The sequence below is a fragment of the Rhinatrema bivittatum genome, chromosome 9 (genome assembly GCF_901001135.1).
Source record: "Rhinatrema bivittatum chromosome 9, aRhiBiv1.1, whole genome shotgun sequence".
Classification (NCBI taxonomy): domain Eukaryota; kingdom Metazoa; phylum Chordata; class Amphibia; order Gymnophiona; family Rhinatrematidae; genus Rhinatrema; species Rhinatrema bivittatum.
The window spans coordinates 262,941,641-262,960,416 of record NC_042623.1 but is presented as its reverse complement, the minus strand read 5'-3'; the positions used below and the strand labels follow the sequence as shown (position 1 = coordinate 262,960,416).

At 43.5% G+C, this 18,776-nt stretch overlaps 1 protein-coding gene across 5 annotated transcripts in view; it reads left to right on the top strand.

The window, feature by feature from the left end:
* The window catches only part of NMD3 (NMD3 ribosome export adaptor), a 99,712-nt gene that overhangs the window by 67,801 nt on the left and 13,135 nt on the right, over nt 1-18,776 (top strand). For all 5 annotated transcript variants that reach the window (XM_029616567.1, XM_029616563.1, XM_029616566.1 and 2 more), the window contains 2 exons: nt 2,435-2,552; nt 8,280-8,425. In XM_029616567.1, the coding sequence (XP_029472427.1) occupies nt 2,435-2,552; nt 8,280-8,425 (264 nt within the window). The remainder of the gene's footprint in view (nt 1-2,434; nt 2,553-8,279; nt 8,426-18,776) is intronic.

The window sequence follows — 18,776 nt, the reverse complement described above, 5'->3', positions numbered from 1 at the left end:
CGGATTTTAAAGGTTACGCGCGTATCTATTAAAATGTGGCGTACTCTTGTTTGCGCCTGGTGCGCGAACAAGAGTACGCGTGGGCGTACTTTTATAAAATCTACCCCATATTGTATGTCAAAAAGTTTTTAAAAAAAAAAAAAGAGCCAATCATGCAGGCATACATTACAATTATCCTCGTCAAGTGTAGCCTCCCGGTATTCCTAATCCTCAAAAACACAGGCGTGGCCTTTTATAAAAATCGCCAGCTCGATATGCAGGAAAAGTTACACGCGCATGTCGTATTAATGCATAAAGTTTACCTGGACTGAGCAGAGGTATTTCTGGGGGTGGAGTTTGGATTTACACACGTACTTTCTAAAACTGCCATGACTTTTCAGGAAGAATTTCTGGGCACCAGTTTTTGGTGGGATAATTTCAAAGCAGACTTAGGTGCATAAGTTCACTTTGAAGACTGGTGAACCTTTACGCTTATGTTTGCTGACCCTCCCGCTGTCTGAATTGGAGATGATCGGAGTCATTTTGTAAAAATTGGCAAATAAATGCATAAATTACATCAGCTTTCAAAGCCGACTTGCATGCATATGCTTGGTTTGAAAATTATCCCACAGAAAAACTACCCACTCACAATTACACTTGCCAGGAAAATTTTATGAACTTTTTTTTTTTTTTTTTACAATCCAAAAGTACAGACCCCTGCCCCTGAGAAATCCTCCCCTCAGTCCAGGTAAACTGGTAAATGTGCATGCATACATGTAAGTTTATCCACATAGTGGATGGGCAGTATTGTCAAAATGCATGAAACACTGTTGTACCCGCAAAGGTCCTTTAGAAAATGTACCCTCACGCAGGCCAATGCACTAAGACGGGCCCTCCTAATGAACTCATACTGAGCACCAATTTCCTAATACAGTCACCTCCGCATTCCCATGTACACCTGATACAATATTCTAATGAGAGAGAAATCGACGCAGCGTACAGAAAGGGCGCGCTGGGGAGAAACGTGTTTCTGCAGCTCCGAAATATACTGCATCAGGCGCATGGGCATCTAAATTGTGCGTTCCTACAAAAGTGCCTTGTTCTCATGGAGTTAAAGACATTTACAGTGCCTATTTACCTAAAGTAAAGGAATCGCTCATGAAGTTTTAAGTGTCCTTCAGCTACTCATTATGCTCCCTGCCACTAAACCCTGCGTACGTCTTTTTAAATTTTCAGTTCGAACTCCAAATAACAAAGTTTTATACTAATCTCTCTAAACAACCCTACCCTACAAGGGGCACTTTTATCGCAACCCAGAGGACCACATTTTTTATGTTTCTCATGAGCTCTTGACTGCAAGCAAACTTTATTTCACCTCCAGACCTGGAGTTAATTTTCCGGCGTAAAAAAACAGTGCATTGGGGGTCCTCCTTTGGGCTTGCTTTCTTGTATCAGGTCTGTCTTTGCATGCAGTGGACGCTACCTGACAATGCTTTGGTTAGTGAGCGCGTTTTAGACGTGCTAATCTCCCTGCTGTATTGCGCGACCAGAATGCGTGCCCAGCTGCAAGTGAAGCCGAGCACTGGGCTGTGGGCCCGCCTTACTGCGCCGGCCCGTGAGGGGGTAATTATTTTGTAACCTGGTGCACGTTCGCTGTTCAATTGATGCAGCCTACGCTGCACCGGTTTTCAAAGGGAAAGCGTGAGCGTGTGTGTGTATGCGTGTCCTTTTTTTTTTTTTCTTTAGAAAACGATCCCACGGAAGCCACCTGCGCACAATTGTATTTGGTGAATTGTGTGCAGAAATTATTCAAGAAGTTTTAAGGGCGTACCTTTGGAAATGTGGTTTACCCGTTTTTAGAACAAATATGCACGAATGTAAGTTTTTATGCGGCTTGAGCACAGGTGTTCCCCAGGGTGGGTGTGCACTTGCGTGCATACTTTTGTCCTTTTGTAGATGAATATAAGAGCAATTAGCTAATTTAACTCTTAAATATTTTTTTGGGGTGGATGGAGGGGTTAACTTTTCCCTACAATACCAAATTTCCCATAACATTTGGTCATCATTACTCAAGAGGAGAAGACCATTTCTGTTCCTGTAATCGCTATCGAGCACATTCTCCTTGAAGGTATTTTGGGTGAGAGCTGAATTTCGTCTTGTGCTTCGCAGTTCAGTACAGCTGCCATTCATCCAGCAGGGCCTTTTATATCCCTTCTCTTTTTCTCCACGCTAAATCTCGCTCCATATGCCGGCTGCAAGGCTCACTGATTGTACCAAATCTAAACTGGTCAACTGCTTTGTCTTTATCCTAGCTTTTCCAGAGCTTCTCTAAAGCTGTGCTCATCAAGCCTCAGAAACGCGAAGAGCTGTTGTATAATTCGGTATTGAACACGTTTTTGAACATACGGGACTAATTAACTCTTTCTGTTTGGTTTTTTTGTCTTTTACGGTGCAGGACAATGTTGTCTGCTTATCTCCCAAGCTGGCCCAGAGTTTGGGGAACATGAACCAGATTTGTGTGTGCATCCGGGTGACGAGCACCATCCACCTCATCGACCCCAGTACCCTGCAGAGTAAGCATTCCTGGGGGCCTGTCCTCGCCTTTACTCACTAGAGAGAGACCGTGGAAAGGAGTCTCCTGGTACTTTGATTTCAAAAAAGCAACCTAAAGGAAGAACCCACGTTTGACATCAGAGAGTGAAGAAATGTATCTGATTTTTCTGGTTTAAAGCAAATGTTTCTAATGCAATTTTACTCCATGCAGGAAAGGGGGTAATGCATGAGCTGCATTCCTTTTCCATAAAAAAAAGGTTTCGTTACGATCGGCCCCTTGCCTCGGGGGTAGCACTTGGGCACAGAAGAACCAGCTTTGATTCTGCTGGGCCATGTTGGTGCAGTGGTGTACCGGGGAGGGGGAGGGGCAAGGCCGCCGGGCTGTAGGGGACACCCGGGGGCCTTTTCATGGAAAGAGTGGTGGATCCATGGAACAGTGATGGAGATAAAATGTGACATTTCATGAAAGTGGGGGATAAGCACATGGGATCTTTAGGGAGGGGGGGTGGTGAGAAAAAGAATTTAAATGCCAAAGATTGATTAAGCTTTGCAGTACTTGGGCCAAAAGATATGGATATGGATAAACTTGATGGGCCTTATAGCTTTTATCTTTGACGTGTTTATTTCCATATATGCCCGGATTGATATACAGGGGGAAAATAGGAATTTTAAAATATTTTTATATAAAATGGTTGCAGCTGTTGTATAGCTGCACTATGTTATTGATTGATTTTTTTTTTATGCAACACTGCAAGGTAAATAATTATATCAGTTTATTTTATTTTATTGACTCCATTTGGCGGGGGCAGTGAGAGAGGCTGGGCCTGGTTGATGCAATATCTTTTTCATTTTTAGATTTCAGGGCCATATGGGGGTCCAGCCAGGGTGTGGGTTGTGGCGTTTATTTGAGGTTGGAGGGTGTCAGCCAGGAGGCCCATGACTGTATTTGTTTTGGGGGGGTGGGAGGGGGGAGTCTGGGGAATGCTGCTTGCCTGGGTGTCTTTTGAGAATGAGTAGCTGGTTGACCAGCCACACAGGACCGGATAACTTTGGGTCTAACCAGACATATTCAAATGTTGGCAAGTTGAGATTAAAATTATCCAGCTATATGTAGGTGGATAACTTGAAGCTAGTACATTTGGCAGGAAATTTAAGAACATGCCATACTGGGTCTGACCAAGGGTCCATCAAGCCCAGCATCCTGTTTCCAACAGAGGCCAATCCAGGCCATAAGAACCTGGCAAGTACCCAAAACCTAAGTCTATTCCATGTAACCATTGCTAATGGCAGTGGCTATTCTCTAAGGGGCGGATTTTCAGAGCCCTGCTCGCGTAAATCCGCCCAAAACCGGGCGGATTTACTCGAGCAGGGCCCTGCGCGCCGGGAAGCCTATTTTACATAGGCCTACAGGCGCGCGCAGAGCCCCGGGACTCGCGTAAGTCCCGGGGTTTTCGGAGGGGGCGTGTCGGGGGGCGGGCCCGAACCGCGCGGCGTTTTCGGGGCGTGTCGGGAGCGTTCCGGGGGCGTGGCTACGGCCCGGGGCGGCCCGGGGGCGTGGCCGCGCCCTCCGGACCCGCCCCCAGGTCGCGTCCCGGCGCGCAGGAGGCCCGCTGACGCGCGGGGATTTACGCCTCCCTCTGGGAGGCGTAAATCCCCCGACAAAGGTAAGGGGGGGGTTTAGACAGGGCCGGGCGGGTGGGTTAGGTAGGGGAAGGGAGGGGAAGGTGAGGGGAGGGCAAAGGAAAGTTCCCTCCGAGGCCGCTCCGATTTCGGAGCGGCCTTGGAGGGAACGGGGGTAGGCTGCGCGGCTCGGCGCGCGCCGGCTATACGAAATCAATAGCCTTGTGCGCGCCGATCCAGGATTTTAGCGGATACGCGCGGCTCCGCGCGTATCTACTAAAATCCAGCGTACTTTTGTTTGCGCCTGGAACGCAAACAAAAGTAGGCTATTCGCGCTCGTTTTAAAATCCACCCCTATGTGAACTTAATAGCAGGTAATGGACTTCTCCTCCAAGAACTTATCCAATCCTTTTTTAAATACAGCTATAACTGCACTAACCACATCCGCTGGCAACAAATTCCAGAGTTTAATTGTGCGTTGAGTAAAAAAGAACTTTCTCCGATTAGTTTTAAATGTGCCCCATGCTAACTTCATGGAGTGCCCCCTAGTCTATTATCCGAAAGAGTAAATAACCGATTCACATCTACCCGTTCTAGACCTCTCATGATTTTAAACACCTCTATCATATCCCCCCTCAGCCGTCTCTTCTCCAAGCTGAAAAGGCCTAACCTCTTTAGTCTTTCCTCATAGGGGAGCTGTTCCATTCCTCTTATCATTTTGGTAGCCCTTCTCTGTACCTTCTCCATCGCAATTATATCTTTTTTGAGATGCGGCGACCAGAATTGTACACAGTATTCAAGGTGCGGTCTCACCATGGAGTGATACAGAGGCATTATGACATTTTCCGTTTTATTAGCCATTCCCTTTCTAATAATTCCCAACATTCTGTTTGCTTTTTTGACTGCCGCAGCACACTGAACCGACGATTTCAATGTGTTATCCACTATGACGCCTAGATCTCTTTCTTGGGTTGTAGCACCTAATATGGAACCCAACATTGTGTAATTATAGCATGGGTTATTTTTCCCTATATGCATCACCTTGTACTTATCCACATTAAATTTCATCTGCCATTTGGATGCCCAATTTTGCAGTCTCACAAGGTCTTCCTGCAATTTATCACAATCTGCTTGTGATTTAACTACTCTGAACAATTTTGTGTCATCTGCAAATTTGATTATCTCACTCGTCGTATTTCTTTCCAGATCATTTATAAATATATTGAAAAGTAAGGGTCCCAATACAGATCCCTGAGGCACTCCACTGTCCACTCCCTTCCACTGAGAAAATTGTCCATTTAATCCTACTCTCTGTTTCCTGACTTTTAGCCAGTTTGCAATCCACGAAAGGATATTTCCACCTATCCCATGACTTTTTACTTTTCCTAGAAGCCTCTCATGAGGAACTTAGTCAAATGCCTTCTGAAAATCCAAATATACTACATCTACCAGTTCACCTTTATCCATAAGTTTTTATTAACTCCTTCAAAAAAGTGAAGCAGATTTGTGAGGCAAGACTTGCCTTGGGTAAAGCCATGCTGACTTTATTCCATTAAACCATGTCTTTCTATATGTTCTGTGATTTTGATGTTTAGAACACTTTCCACTATTTTTCCTGGCACTGAAGTCAGGCTAACCGATCTGTAGTTTCCCGGATCGCCCCTGGAGCCCTTTTTAAATATTGGGGTTACATTTGCTATCCTCCAGTCTTCAGTTACAATGGATGATTTTAATGATAAGTTACAAATTTTTACTAATAGGTCTGAAATTTCATTTTTTAGTTCCTTCAGAACTCTGGGGTATAAACCATCCGGTCCAGGTGATTTTCTACTCTTCAGCTTGTCAATCAGGCCTACCACATCTTCTAGGTTCACCGTGATTTGATTCAGTCCATCTGAATCATTACCCATGAAAACCTTCTCCAGTACTGGTACCTCCCTAACATCCTCTTCAATAAACACCGAAGCAAAGAAATCATTTAATCTTTCCACGATGGCCTTATCTTCTCCTCGATCATTTAACAGTCCAACTGACTCCCTCACAGGCTTTCTGCTTCGGATATATTTTAAAAAGATTTTACTGTGAGTTTTTGCCTCTACGGCCGACTTCTTTTCAAATTCTCTCTTAGCCTGTCTTATCAATGTATTTAACTTGCCAACGTTTATGCATTATCCTAGTTTTTTCTGTTGGATCCTACTTCCAATTTTTGAATGAAGATCTTTTGGCTAAAATAGCTTCTTTCACCTCCCCTTTTAACCATGTCGGTAATAGTTTGCCTTCTTTTCACCTTTCTTAATGTGTGAAATACGTCTGGACTGTGCTGCTAGGATGGCATTTTTTAACAATGACCACACCTCTTGTACACTTTTTACTTTTGTAGCTGCTCCTTTCAGTTTTTTTTCTAACAATTTATATCATTTTATCAAAGTTTCCCTTTTGAAAGTTTAGCACAAAAGCCATGGATTTGCTTACTGGCCCCCTTCCAGTCATTAATTCAAATTTATTCATATTATGATCACTATTGCCAAGCGGCCCCATCACTGTTACCTCTCTCACCAAGTCCTGTGCTCCACTGAGAATTAGATCTAAAATTGCTCCCTCTCTCGTCAGTTCCTGAACCAATTGCTCCATAAAGCTATCATTTATTCCATCCAGGAACTTTATCTCTCTAGCTTGTCCAGATGACACATTTACCCAGTCAATATTGGGGTAATTGAAGTCTCCCATTATTGCCGCACTACCAATTTGGTTAGCTTCCCTAATTTCTCTTAGCATTTCACTGTGAGTCTCACCATCTTGACCAGGTGGACAGTAGTATACTGTCCACCTGGTCATTTATCCCACTGAACATACAGAACAAGTTATCTGCTAACTTTAGTCGGGAAAACTTGTTCACTAACCGGCTTACTGAATATTGGCCTCATAAAGATTAGGTGACACTCCATGATGCTAGTAAGTAGCACATTTAAAACAAATCAGAGAAAATTCCTTTTCACCTAGCACACAGTTAAGCTCTGGAATTCATTGCCAGAGGATGTGATAAAGGCAATTAGTATAGCTGGGTTTAAAAATGGTTTGGACAAGTTCTTGAAGAAGACCATAAACTGTTATTAACCAGTTAGACTTGGGGAAAGCCATTACTTTTTCCTGGGTGTTAGCAGCATTGGATCTGTCTACTGTTTGGTATCCTGCCAGGTACTTGTGACCTGGATTGGCGACTGTTAGAAACAGGATACTTGGCTTTGCTGGACCCTCGGTCTGACCCAGTATGGCAATTCTTATGTTCTTCAATTTATGTAGCCTTAATGGTTCATGATATATGAGCAACTGAGCCAGAGCAGTAACGGACCATGATTTCCATGAATGTGGCTGGTGGGGTTTGCTGTTGAACAAATGCTGGACCATCCCAAGCTATGATTGCTGCCTCTGTATCAGCACAGGACTCAATAAGAACTCATCCTGCAGAAATCCACTCCAGTCTTTCATAACAAGTTAAAAATCAAAATTTTCCACTGGGTTTTTTTTTTTTTTTGTCATCACATTGAAATTCCCAGGCAAAATGAAATAAAAACTGAAAAAGAAGGTCCCCACATAGGCAGGATCTGAATGGTCCACGTTTACCTTGATGACCCAAATATCACACTTGATATGAATTGGTCAGGTGCTAAGCATGGTTGATATCATTTGTTACATTATTCGGAGTATAGTTGCTTTCAGCAGTTTCAACAAATTGCAGAAAGAGCTGCTTAATGATGATCAAACCATTTAAAAGTACCATTTTTATTTTTAATTAATCCAGGTTACATATTCCTGCTCACCCTGTGGACTTTTGGAACATTATAGCCTGTGTGGTGGGCCTGGTTTTTCTTTTTAATCCCTTATAGAGCAGATGTGCTTAATTCTTATCCTTGAGGGCTACAAACCGATTTGGTAATTAGTAACCAAAATATGCCAGTTGACTCCCTACTTGGGCCAAGGGTATGCAGAAATATTAGATGACTGTATATGGTGAACACCGTGAAAATCAAACCCCCTGTCTCTGTAATGTTCCAGTCCTGGGGTGGATGCTTCTGTGCAAGTTCAGATGTTTTCCCCAAAGCATCACAGTTTTTGTTTTTCTTTTCTAGTCGCAGAAGTGGATGGGAACACCTACTGGCGACATCCTTTCAGTAGCCTCTTCCATCCTAAGCAGCTGGAGGAATTCATTGTCATGGACTATGACGTCGCCCAAGACAGAAAACAGGGTGCGGGGGCAGGAATGAAATCCAACAAAGTATGTGCTCTCCCTTTCTTATTTCGGTGTTCTTCGCAGTAAGTGGAGAACGTTTTCTCTTGATGCTGATTTCTGTCTGTGTCCTTTTTTTTAAATATACCTGCGCAAATATACCTCCTTTCCCAGCAGAATTATGCGTGTAAATAGAAGAGAAGCATGGAAATAGTCGTGGTCCTTTTTCATTTCACGGCTTGCTGTGAGAGGGATGGGCAGTCACTTCTGCGAAGCAGCCAGTGTGTTCCCTGTTGCTTGCTCCCCCTTCTTCTCCTGAGGGGAAGTGGTAAGGAAGGGAAAAATGTTGTGAGTGGCAGGGAGACTGAAAGGAGGAGGTGGAACAAGGGCAATGACCTCTATTACACACACACACGACCTCCTTCTACCTTACATACATAAAGATGCAGGAAAACACAAAAATGTTTTGGAAGTTTACACTTTTGATGTGAAGGACCTCTGAATTCTTTTGTACATGGTGGTGTACACCTTTCCAGTCTGGTTTTGAATTTATGAAACATTGTGTGTGTGTGTGTGTGTGTGTGTGAGATTTTCAAAGCCATTTCCAGGGGTAAAAGTGTACTTAATGCATGGAAATGGGATGCCACCCCCTGCAGTGAAACAAGGTGTCATTACTGGGGTGGGGGTCGAGCAGGAGTCTGGAACTAAGTGCATATTTTTGCTGCAGAAAACTAGCCGCATTAAACTTATGGGCGTACATGTGTGCGGGGTAGGTTTCCTGGGATAATTTTCAAAGTGAAAATACACAAATTCTTTCACTTTGGAAAACTGGTTCAAAGTCTGAGTGACAAGTACCCACAGACTTTACATTATGGCCAGTCTTAAAATTACCCCCTAAATGCATTGCTTTTAGGGGATTTAGCTTATCATACAGTGAGCGTGTCTGTGTCACAGATGGGCGTAAGACACCTTAAGAGAATTCAAATACAATTCCCAATATGGTATAAGGGATCCTGATTTTAGGTGTTTTATAAATTGTAAACTTAGGTGTTTATTTTCCAGCTAATTAGGAATTCTTTCGGGGTACTAAAAATCCATGTTTATTAGCGTTTCTGTGCTGCAGTTACTATTCTTGGGTAACTTTTCTGCTTGAATCAAATGTATACATTTGTGCAGATGAGGAGTTAGCATTGAAAAGGAACAAAAACAAAGCAGAAGATCCAGAGTAGGCCAAGGAGGAGTGAGAGAGTACTATGAGAAGTGGCGTTTTTCTATTGTTTAGCAAATAAACACATCTATTTTTTTTTTCTTTTTTTATATCGGGGTGTTTTATCATAGTTTATCGGTGAAAACCTATGAGGATTTTCCCTGTATGTATCCAGCTCAGTCCAGACTCCTGGGTTTTGCCTCCCTCCCAGCAGATGGAGACAGAGAAAGTTTCACTGACACTATACATAACCCAGTGTGCCACCTGCAGTCCCTCAGTATTTCTCTATTTACAGCAGATTTTTTCTTTTTTCACAGAGATGTCTTGCTGAGTCTGTTGGCTCAGACCCTGAACATGCTTACTGTGGCCAGAGGCAAATTTTAAGATAAGCCTCCTGTTTCTTTCCCCCCTATATCCAATTCAAGAGAGAGTGGATTTAAAGAAGATAAATTCAACTCTCAAGGTTCCCTGTTTCCGCATGGAAACTCTGAGGTCCAACTCTGAGATCGTCATAGCAGCAGTACACAAGAAAGAGTCCTTGGCATCTCTTGCCTTGACAGAGGCATATCTGCACATAGCTAGCAGGCTGGAGCACCAGAGATTCCTGAGTTTCATGGTCCTAAGGGAACATTTTTGGTTTTGAGCCCTTCCCTTCAGCTGGTTATGGCTCCACACACCTTCACCAAAGTAATGTTGTGGGGGCGGCCTCTTTGCAAAAGGAGGGCATGTTGGTGAATCTGTGTCTGGACAACTGGCTCATTCATGCAAAATTAGAGGACCTCTGTCGACAATCAGTACAAAAGGTACTGAAGCACTTGAAGTCTCTAAGATGGGTGGTGAACTTAGCAACGAGAAATTTAGTCCTCTTTCAAACTCCGGAGTATCTGGGAACTCAGTTTGACACACTAGCAGAGAGAGTGTTTCTTATGGAGAGAGATTGCTGAAATTACAGAGTCAGATTACGCTTTTGCTAGAGCTTTCGGTGCCCAGAGTCTGGGACTATTTACAGGTCCTGGGTTCTATGGCATTGACATTGGAATTAATGCATTGGGCAGGCATTCGCGCATATGTGGCCTCTGCAGGGGACAATTCTCTCCCACTGGAATCTGTTATTGGGAGAGTTTCATTTTCCTCTTCCATTAAAGTGGGAAGCAAGGGACCGTCTTTCATGGTAGCTTACTCGCACCAATCCTGAGCATGGTGCGGAATTGGAGATTCTGAACTGGGTAATAGTCACCACTGATGCAAGCGGTGTAGCAAGATTAGTTGGCGCAGGGCCAGTGGTTGAAACAGGAGGCCTCATGGTCTGTCAGTTGGTTAGGGACGAGAGCGGTGAATTTCGCGTTGCTTGCCTGTCTGCCAAGGTTACGAGGCCATCCAGTACAGACCCTATCGGACAATGTGATGATGGTGACTTACATCAACTGTCAAGGCGAACCAAGAATCAGGCAGTGACTTGAGAGGCCTGGGGCTTGATTCTCTGAGCAGAGCAGCACTTGGAGTGTCTGGCAGCGTCTTGCATCGTCGGAGTGAACAATTTTCAGGCAGATTTTAAAGTCTGAGAAAGTTAGACCCCGGAAATGGGAGCTGTCTGAGGCAGTGATGTGTCTCAATCACAGAAGATCCTGACCAAAGAGAAGACCAAGGCGTCTCGGTTTTACAGCAGCTAAATAGAGCACGGTAAGGAAGGAATCTGAGCTCTGCTGCTGCTTTGAACTCGAGGGATTCTTCTTTGTCTTCCCTCCGTGGCCTCTGGTGGACAAGGGATTACAGCGGCTAGAGAAACATCCGGGCAACATGATCCTGGTAACTCCAGAGTGGCCACATCAACCATGCTTCCCAAATCTGATCAACATGGCCATAGATGGGCCCCTGAGGTTTGGACATCAGTTGACCCTTTTCCACCAGGGCCCAATATTTTTGGGTCAGGTAGCTCACTTCTGTCTTGTCGCTTCACTTCTGAGAGGCGACAACTGAGATGGAGCGGATATTATGAAGAGGTTATTTCCATCTTATTGTAGGCTAGGTGACCTTCAACAATCCTTGATGTATGTGCAAATTTGGAGGATTTTCGAGTCCTGGTCTGCTGTTGATGGAATGCAGCCTCAGCCTGTTCAGGCTAGGTGTTGCATATTTTGGCTTTTCTTCAGAAAGGTTCTGGTCAAGGGACTGGCCTTTAACTCTCTGAGAGTTCAGATAGCGACATTGGGTTGTCTCCAGGGTAAGGTGCAAGGATAACCTATGTTCGCACATCCAGATGTTATATGGTTCCTTCAGGGAGCTAAGAACTTGCATCCTCAGGTGCAGAACATTTGTCCTTCTTGGAATCTGAATCTAGTCCTTAGAGGATTGTGTGAGGCTCAATTTGAACCACTAAAGAGAACTATGGTTAAGGACTTGACTCTTAAAGTGCTTTTCTTGGTGGCTATTTGTTCAGCCAGGAAAATTTTGTAGCTTCAGCCACTGTCATGTCACGATCTCTTCCTATAGATGTCTGATTCGGGGGTATCTTTATGCATGGTGCCTTCTTTTTTTGCCTGAGCTAGTCTCGGCGTTCTATCTTAGACAGTGGAGTTTCCAGATTTTCTGGATTTGAATTCCTCTACGCCTCATGCTGGGAGCTTAGATAGGAGACATGCATTATATATCTAAAGGTCACTTATGATTTCCATAGATCGGCTCACCTCGTTATAGATTGGATCCCCTCTTTGTACTGTGGAGTGGTACAAAGAAGGGAAGTAGAGTTCTAAGGCTACAATTATGTGGTGGCTAATGTAAGAAATCAAGTCGACTTACATTTTCTAAAGGGTGCCTACTGCTGGGGGTTTTAGGGGCGCACGTGATGCATTCTCAGTGACTTCCTTTGCTGAGTCACAACGGGTGTCTCTGCATGAAATTTGCTGGGTGGCTTTTGGGAAGTCGTTGCACACTTTTGCTAGGCATTATCGCTTATGTCGGGGCTCTGGCTTCCATGTGCTTTGGTGATGGAGAATTCTGCTCATAGAACACTAAGTCCTATCTGAGTTAAGGAGAGCTTATGTGCATCCCAGGAATCTGACTGATCTGGGTATGTACAAGGAAAGGAAACTTGGTTCTTATCTGCTAGTTTTCATTCCTGTAGTACCACATATCAGTCCAGCGACCCGCCCACTTATTGGGGGGGAGAGTCCGCCACTTGTACTGTTGCTTTATATATAGTGTGGAATTGTTGGAGGTTTTTAATGCTGATCTCTTATGTAAAATTTTGGAAACTAATTTTCCATTGTCTTTTTGGGCAACTTCACATTTTTCCGGCTCGTTGAAGGGTAGGGAGTTTGCTTAGAAATGTATGTTGTTGCTGTCATCTTGGCTTGGGGACAGGTCAATACTGAGGGGACTGTAGATGGAACATTGGGTTATGTACAGTGTCAGTTAAGCTTTCTCTGTCTCCATCTGCTGGCAGGGAGGCAAAACCCAGGAATCTGGACTGATTTGTGGTACTACAGGAATGAAAATTAGCAGGTAAGAACCAATTTTCCTATATTCAGCACTACTTAACTGCATAAGCAAGGACTTATCTGGCTAAGTGTTGGTGGCTGAATATCCTATCCCGTTCAGGGGTCACTACTTAGGTGGGATAACTACTTATCTGACTAAGTAACTAGCTGCATAAGTGGTGTGCGGTTTCTGGGTGTCCTGGGGAGGAACTACCTATCCAGCTAACATAGCTGGATAAATAGCAATATTCAAATACCCATTTTATGTTAGCTGGATAAGATAGATATTTTCAATAGCTGGTATATCTGGCTAACTAGCAATTTTTATTGGAATATTCAGCGGAATATTCCTTGTAAGTTAGCTGGATAAGTCTTATCCTGCTAACTTACTTAAACTTTATTGTTGAATATTTAGCTTTAAAATCAGAAGACCTAGATATAATTCAGTTGTTAAGTGAGTCCTGTTTTGCCAGCTTCATAGAGAAAACTGCAACAGTTTTCCAAGAGACATAATCATCACCTGCTAAAATCTCTTCAGAAGCTTCTCATTAGAAAGTCAGATAGCCTCTGGAAAGCACTGAAGAAGGAACTCCTTTCTGGGACTCATCTGAGAAAATAGGGGGATCAACACATAAATAGGAAAAGTGCAAGCTGTTTGTGTGATGTATGACCAGTAGAGTTATGCTCTGATGCTTTTTCTTTTTTTTTAATTTACACTAAGATTTAGTCGCTTTGTGCTGAGCAGGACATGTTGAATTTCTGCACTTAGCATAAAGGGCAGCAGTTGTTGGCATGTCTGTTGCAAGAACCTAAAACCGGCAGAAACTAAGTGCCACCTGCTATTTAACCAGTGTGATGTTCTTTTTAAGTGAATGTTTGTCCTGCTGAGATTTACACAGTCCGTTCTAAAGGTCTAAACTTTGCCACCATGGCTGTGGAAGACAACGGGGTTTCATGCTGTGGTGTAGCTCAGAGCCTGCTGCATAGTCAGGAGAGCATATAGATAGCATCATGGCACCTTGGGATTGCCACAGGGCCTTCTCTGACTTGAGCTGTGACGTAATTGTGTGTGTGTGTGTGTGTGTGTGTGTGGCTAACACAAAAGCAGTGGTGCCTCTGGCTGCTGGTAAGATTTAACTTGATGTAGGTTGGTAGGAGAGTCCTTATGTAGTTAAGATGAAGATACACAGAGTTGTGTATATGATTCCTTATCATCCAGTCAGACCAGTACAGATGAATAGGTTATGTCCACCAACCAGCAGATGGAGACAGAGATTAACAGGTTCAATAATAGGCATCCAGGCTGATCTCAACCTGCTAGTATTCTCTGTCTTCAGCAGATGGCAGGCGAGCATCCTGTTCTGTGACCTTAGGCTTGGTTAGGTTGGTTAAGAGGAAAGTAAATTTAGAGGACAGCTCTTGTGGTGAAAAGCACTTCCTTCTTTCCTCGGTTGAGCAGAGCCCTGGGCAAGATTTATTTTAATCCTGAAGGCAGCTCCTGAGGTGAAAGACCAGTTCTCTCTCCCTCAGTTAAATAATGCTGTGAGTTGAGAGAGGCTCCGCTATTTAAGAAACTTCTGAAGTGAAAGCCTTGAAATACCTCCCTCAGTTGCGTAGTGTCTAGGTCAGGAGGCCTTCCAGTCATCATATAATATGGTTGGGGTTTGGGGCTTATAGCCTGGTTTGTTTGTTTTTTTCTTTCCTTCTCTTTTTCCCCCCCCCCCAGCCTCAACTTTCCTTGTTTTCTGTGTGCAGTTCCCGCTCCCCCCGCCACCCCTGGCCTCCACTCTCCTTGTCTCTTTCTGCATGCAGTCCTATTTCTTTAAAAAAGCAAACTCTCAAGTCTCCCATTAAATTGTAAAAAAAAAAAATGGAAGAGGATACCTGATGCTACCTGGGGCAGGAAGCAGGAGCAGAGGAGTGAACAGCTGGGTCAGTTGTTTGGCAGTGCAAACAATTTTCCGGGCTGCAGGGCTAAGGTTCAGCTGTGCTGCTGGAGAGAGATGGCAGCTTTGGCAGAGCGCGGGAAGAAGATGCAATGTTTTTTTCAGCCAAAGGAAAGAAAAAAGGGCCTGTCCAAACTGGACAACTTGATCAGCAGTGGTAATCAAAGGTTTTCCTATATATATTTTCTATTGCCATTTATAGGATCAACTGTTCAATACATTGCGCAGCCTTTGGGTTTACTGATACTGGTGGCTCCGGATTGGCCAAGACACCCTTGGACTCTGTCAGGTTGTTGAAACGCAGGCCCGTTGCATCTTCCTCGGCTCAGAGATCGGCTGTCTCAGAGTCCTGTGTTTTTGTGTTTGATTTTGTGTTATGGACTGGCCTTTGAGAGGAATCATTTAGTTCAGAAGAACTATTCTCAAGGAATATTCTTTTAAAGACGAGAAAATAATCAACCTCTTTGGCTTATTTGGAGGTCTGGAGAAATTTTGAGCAGTGGTGCTCCTATAGGAAGCCTCCTCCCAGAATAGCGCCAGTGCCTTGTGTGCTGCATTGTTTGCAGGGATGTCTGGTGAAAGGCTTAGCGCTCAATTCCTTGATGGTGCAGGTTGCAGCTATTGCATTCTGTGGAAACTGTGTGTTCGGAAAGCCATTGTCATCTCATCTGGATGGTTTTCTTATTTGCTTTTTGACTAGTTCACACTTCAAGCCTCTCAAGATGAAATGGTCAGAATTCGTATGGTACCATCCTTCTTCCGAAGGTGCTGTTGGCTTTACTTTTGAATCAGGTAGTTTGTTTGCTAGGTAGGAGGATGAGAGAGAGTATATGCTTCTTTATTTGAATATGAGGCGAGGAGATATCTGAAGGTAATAAATAGGTTTTTGGATATCTGATCATTCGAAGCAGCGATCAAGGATACTGTTGCGCGGTAGATTAAAAATGTCATCGCTGAAGCTTACGCTAATAGGGTAAGCCCTTACCCCAGCAAATCAAGGCTTATCTACTAGGGCTCAGCAGCCTCTCGGGCAAAGCTCCGCTTGATTTCCCCATGGAAGATTTGTAAAGCAGTGACTTGTCGTTAGTCTTTTTTGAAGCATTGTCATTTAGACATGAGAACTAGAGAGGAGGCGTTCTTTATCACAAAGGTGTTGGCAGTGTCCCCCCTATAAAGGAGTACCTTGGGTACATCTCATTCGTCTGGACTGGTCTGACTATAGGTGATGAGGATGGAGAAATTTATTCTTACCTGTTTCCTTTCCTTGAGTCCAATCCAACAAGCCCAGAACCCTCCCTCGTCTGCCAAATGTACTTTGATTCTAGTGATTATTGAGAATGAAAGTGATCAGTTCATGGCAAGTAGGTATGTGAGTATCAATTCATACACAGTTTGCTATTCTTGTCATGTTTTATGTTGTTTGTGGGAGGCCATCTGGATAATGGTGGATTTAAATTTCTCAAGTTAGCTTGTTTCAGCTAATACTGGCAGGCTGAGATCAGCATGAATGCCTATGAGAGGTGACATCAGCAAACCTGTTATTCTGTTTCCATCTGCTGGTCGGTGGGCATAACCCATTTATCTGGACTGAAAGTAGGATTAAATAGTCAATTTTCTTAGTGGAAAAGGGTAAACTGTGGAGTCCCTCAGGGATCTGTACTTGGACTGGTGATTTTCAATATATTTATAAATGATCTGGAAGAGAATACAACGAGTGAGGTTATCAGATTTGCAGATGATACAAAATTATTCAGAATAGTTAATTCACAAGCAGATTGTAATAAATTGCAGGAGGACCTTGCGAGACTGGAAGATTGGGCATCCAAATGGCAAATGAAATTTAATGTGGACAAGTGCAAGGTGATAATAAACAACAAGGGAACTACCTTACACCGTGGAAGATTTTATTAAGGGTGCCCGACTTGAACTGAGTTTCGCCAACAAGGCTGCATCAGGGGCTTTATGTTGTAAACTGCAGTGCCATTTGTTTCTTGACAGATCGCTGCGTTGTAAGTTCTATTGCAACAATCAATACTCAGATTGATATATTGACTCTTGCAGCAGTGAGAGTATGTTTACAACATAAAGCCCCTGATGCAGCCTTTATGGCGAAACTCAGTTCGAGTCAGGCACCCTTAATAAAATCTTCCACGGTGTAAGGTAGCCCCCTTGTTGTTTATTGCGTTGGCTACATGGGACCGCCTTCCGATTTGTTTTATTGGACCTTCCAAGTGCAAGGTGATGCATATAGGAAAAAATAACCCTTGCTGTAGTTAGTTACATGATGTTAGGTTTCATATTAGGAGCTATCACCCAGGAAAAAGATCTAGGCATCATAGTGGATAATACTTTAAAATCGTCGGCTTAGTATGCTGCAGCAGTCAAAAAAGCAAACAGAATGTTAGGAATTATTAGGAAGGGAATAGGTAATAAAATGAAAAATGTCTTAATGCCTCTGTATCACTCCTTGGTGAGACCACACCTTGAATACTATGTATAATTCTGGTCGCCGCATCTCAAAAAAAGTTATAGTTGTGATGGAGAAGGTACAGAAAAAGGTGACCAAAATGATAAAGGGGATGGAAAAGCTCCCCTAAGGTTAGGGCTGTTCAGCTTGGAGAAGAGAAGGCTGAGGGGGGATATGATAGAGGTCTAGAACACGTAGATGTGAATCGGTTATTTACATTTTTGGATAATAAGACTAGGTTGCACTCCATGAAGTTAGCAAGTAGCACATTTAAGACTAATCGGAGAAAATTCTTTTTCACTCAACGTACAATTAAGCTCTGGAATTTGTTGCCAGAGGATGTGGTTAGTGCAGTTAGTGTAGCTGGTTTAAAAAAAGGTTTGGATAAGTTCTTGGAGGAGAAGTCCATTAACTGCTATTAATCAAGTTGACCTGGGAATGGCCTCTGCTATTACTGGCATCAGTGGCATGGGATCTTCTTGGTGTTTGGGTAATTGCCAGGTACTTGTGGCCTGGTTTTGGCCTCTGTTGGAAACAGGATGCTGGGCTTGATGGACCCTTGGTCTGACCTAGCATGGCAATTTCTTATGTTCTTATGGACTCAAGGAAAGGAAATTATCAGGTAGGAATACATTTCTCCGTATTTGAGTAACTTGGCTCTTACACCCAGTATGTGCAAATATCTCATGCTTATTCATCGCAGATAACCTGAAAAATGCTTGTTGGGAAGCCTTCAGGATCAATTGATGCATCATTGTCCTGGCAACAACCATTCTCATGGACACACCTGAGGGGGGGGGGGGGGGGTTTCAGGACTGTGCCGTTCTTCAAATTTGACACCTATCCCCCACCCCTGTTTTTCTGCAAACGCTGTTCTACTTGCACATGTATCCTGTTCCCCAGTTTTTGTGCACATAGAAAAATACAGTTAAAATTAAACTTCAACTCAGTTTAGCCATAAAAATAGAGAACCAGTAGCACCTTGCATCAGGGAACCAAGTGACTGACTGAGCTTTTTTCCTGGTGTGCAGCCCCTTCTGTGCAGGGGGCTGTATGGAAGCTGAGAGGATCGATTTCAAACTCAACTCTACAGGGACGGCTCATTTCATTAAACATGCTATAATATTGTATAAAATGCTATAAAGAATATAAAAACATTAGGCCACATTAAGGGCCCAAATCTCTGCAAAAAGATGAACATTTCTTTTGGTCCTTGAAGGTACAGGTGCAAGGGAAGTAGTCAAGTACTGAAAATATGTGTAATTTGTGTTCCCGCCATCCTGTACCTTTTTGTACAGCCTAG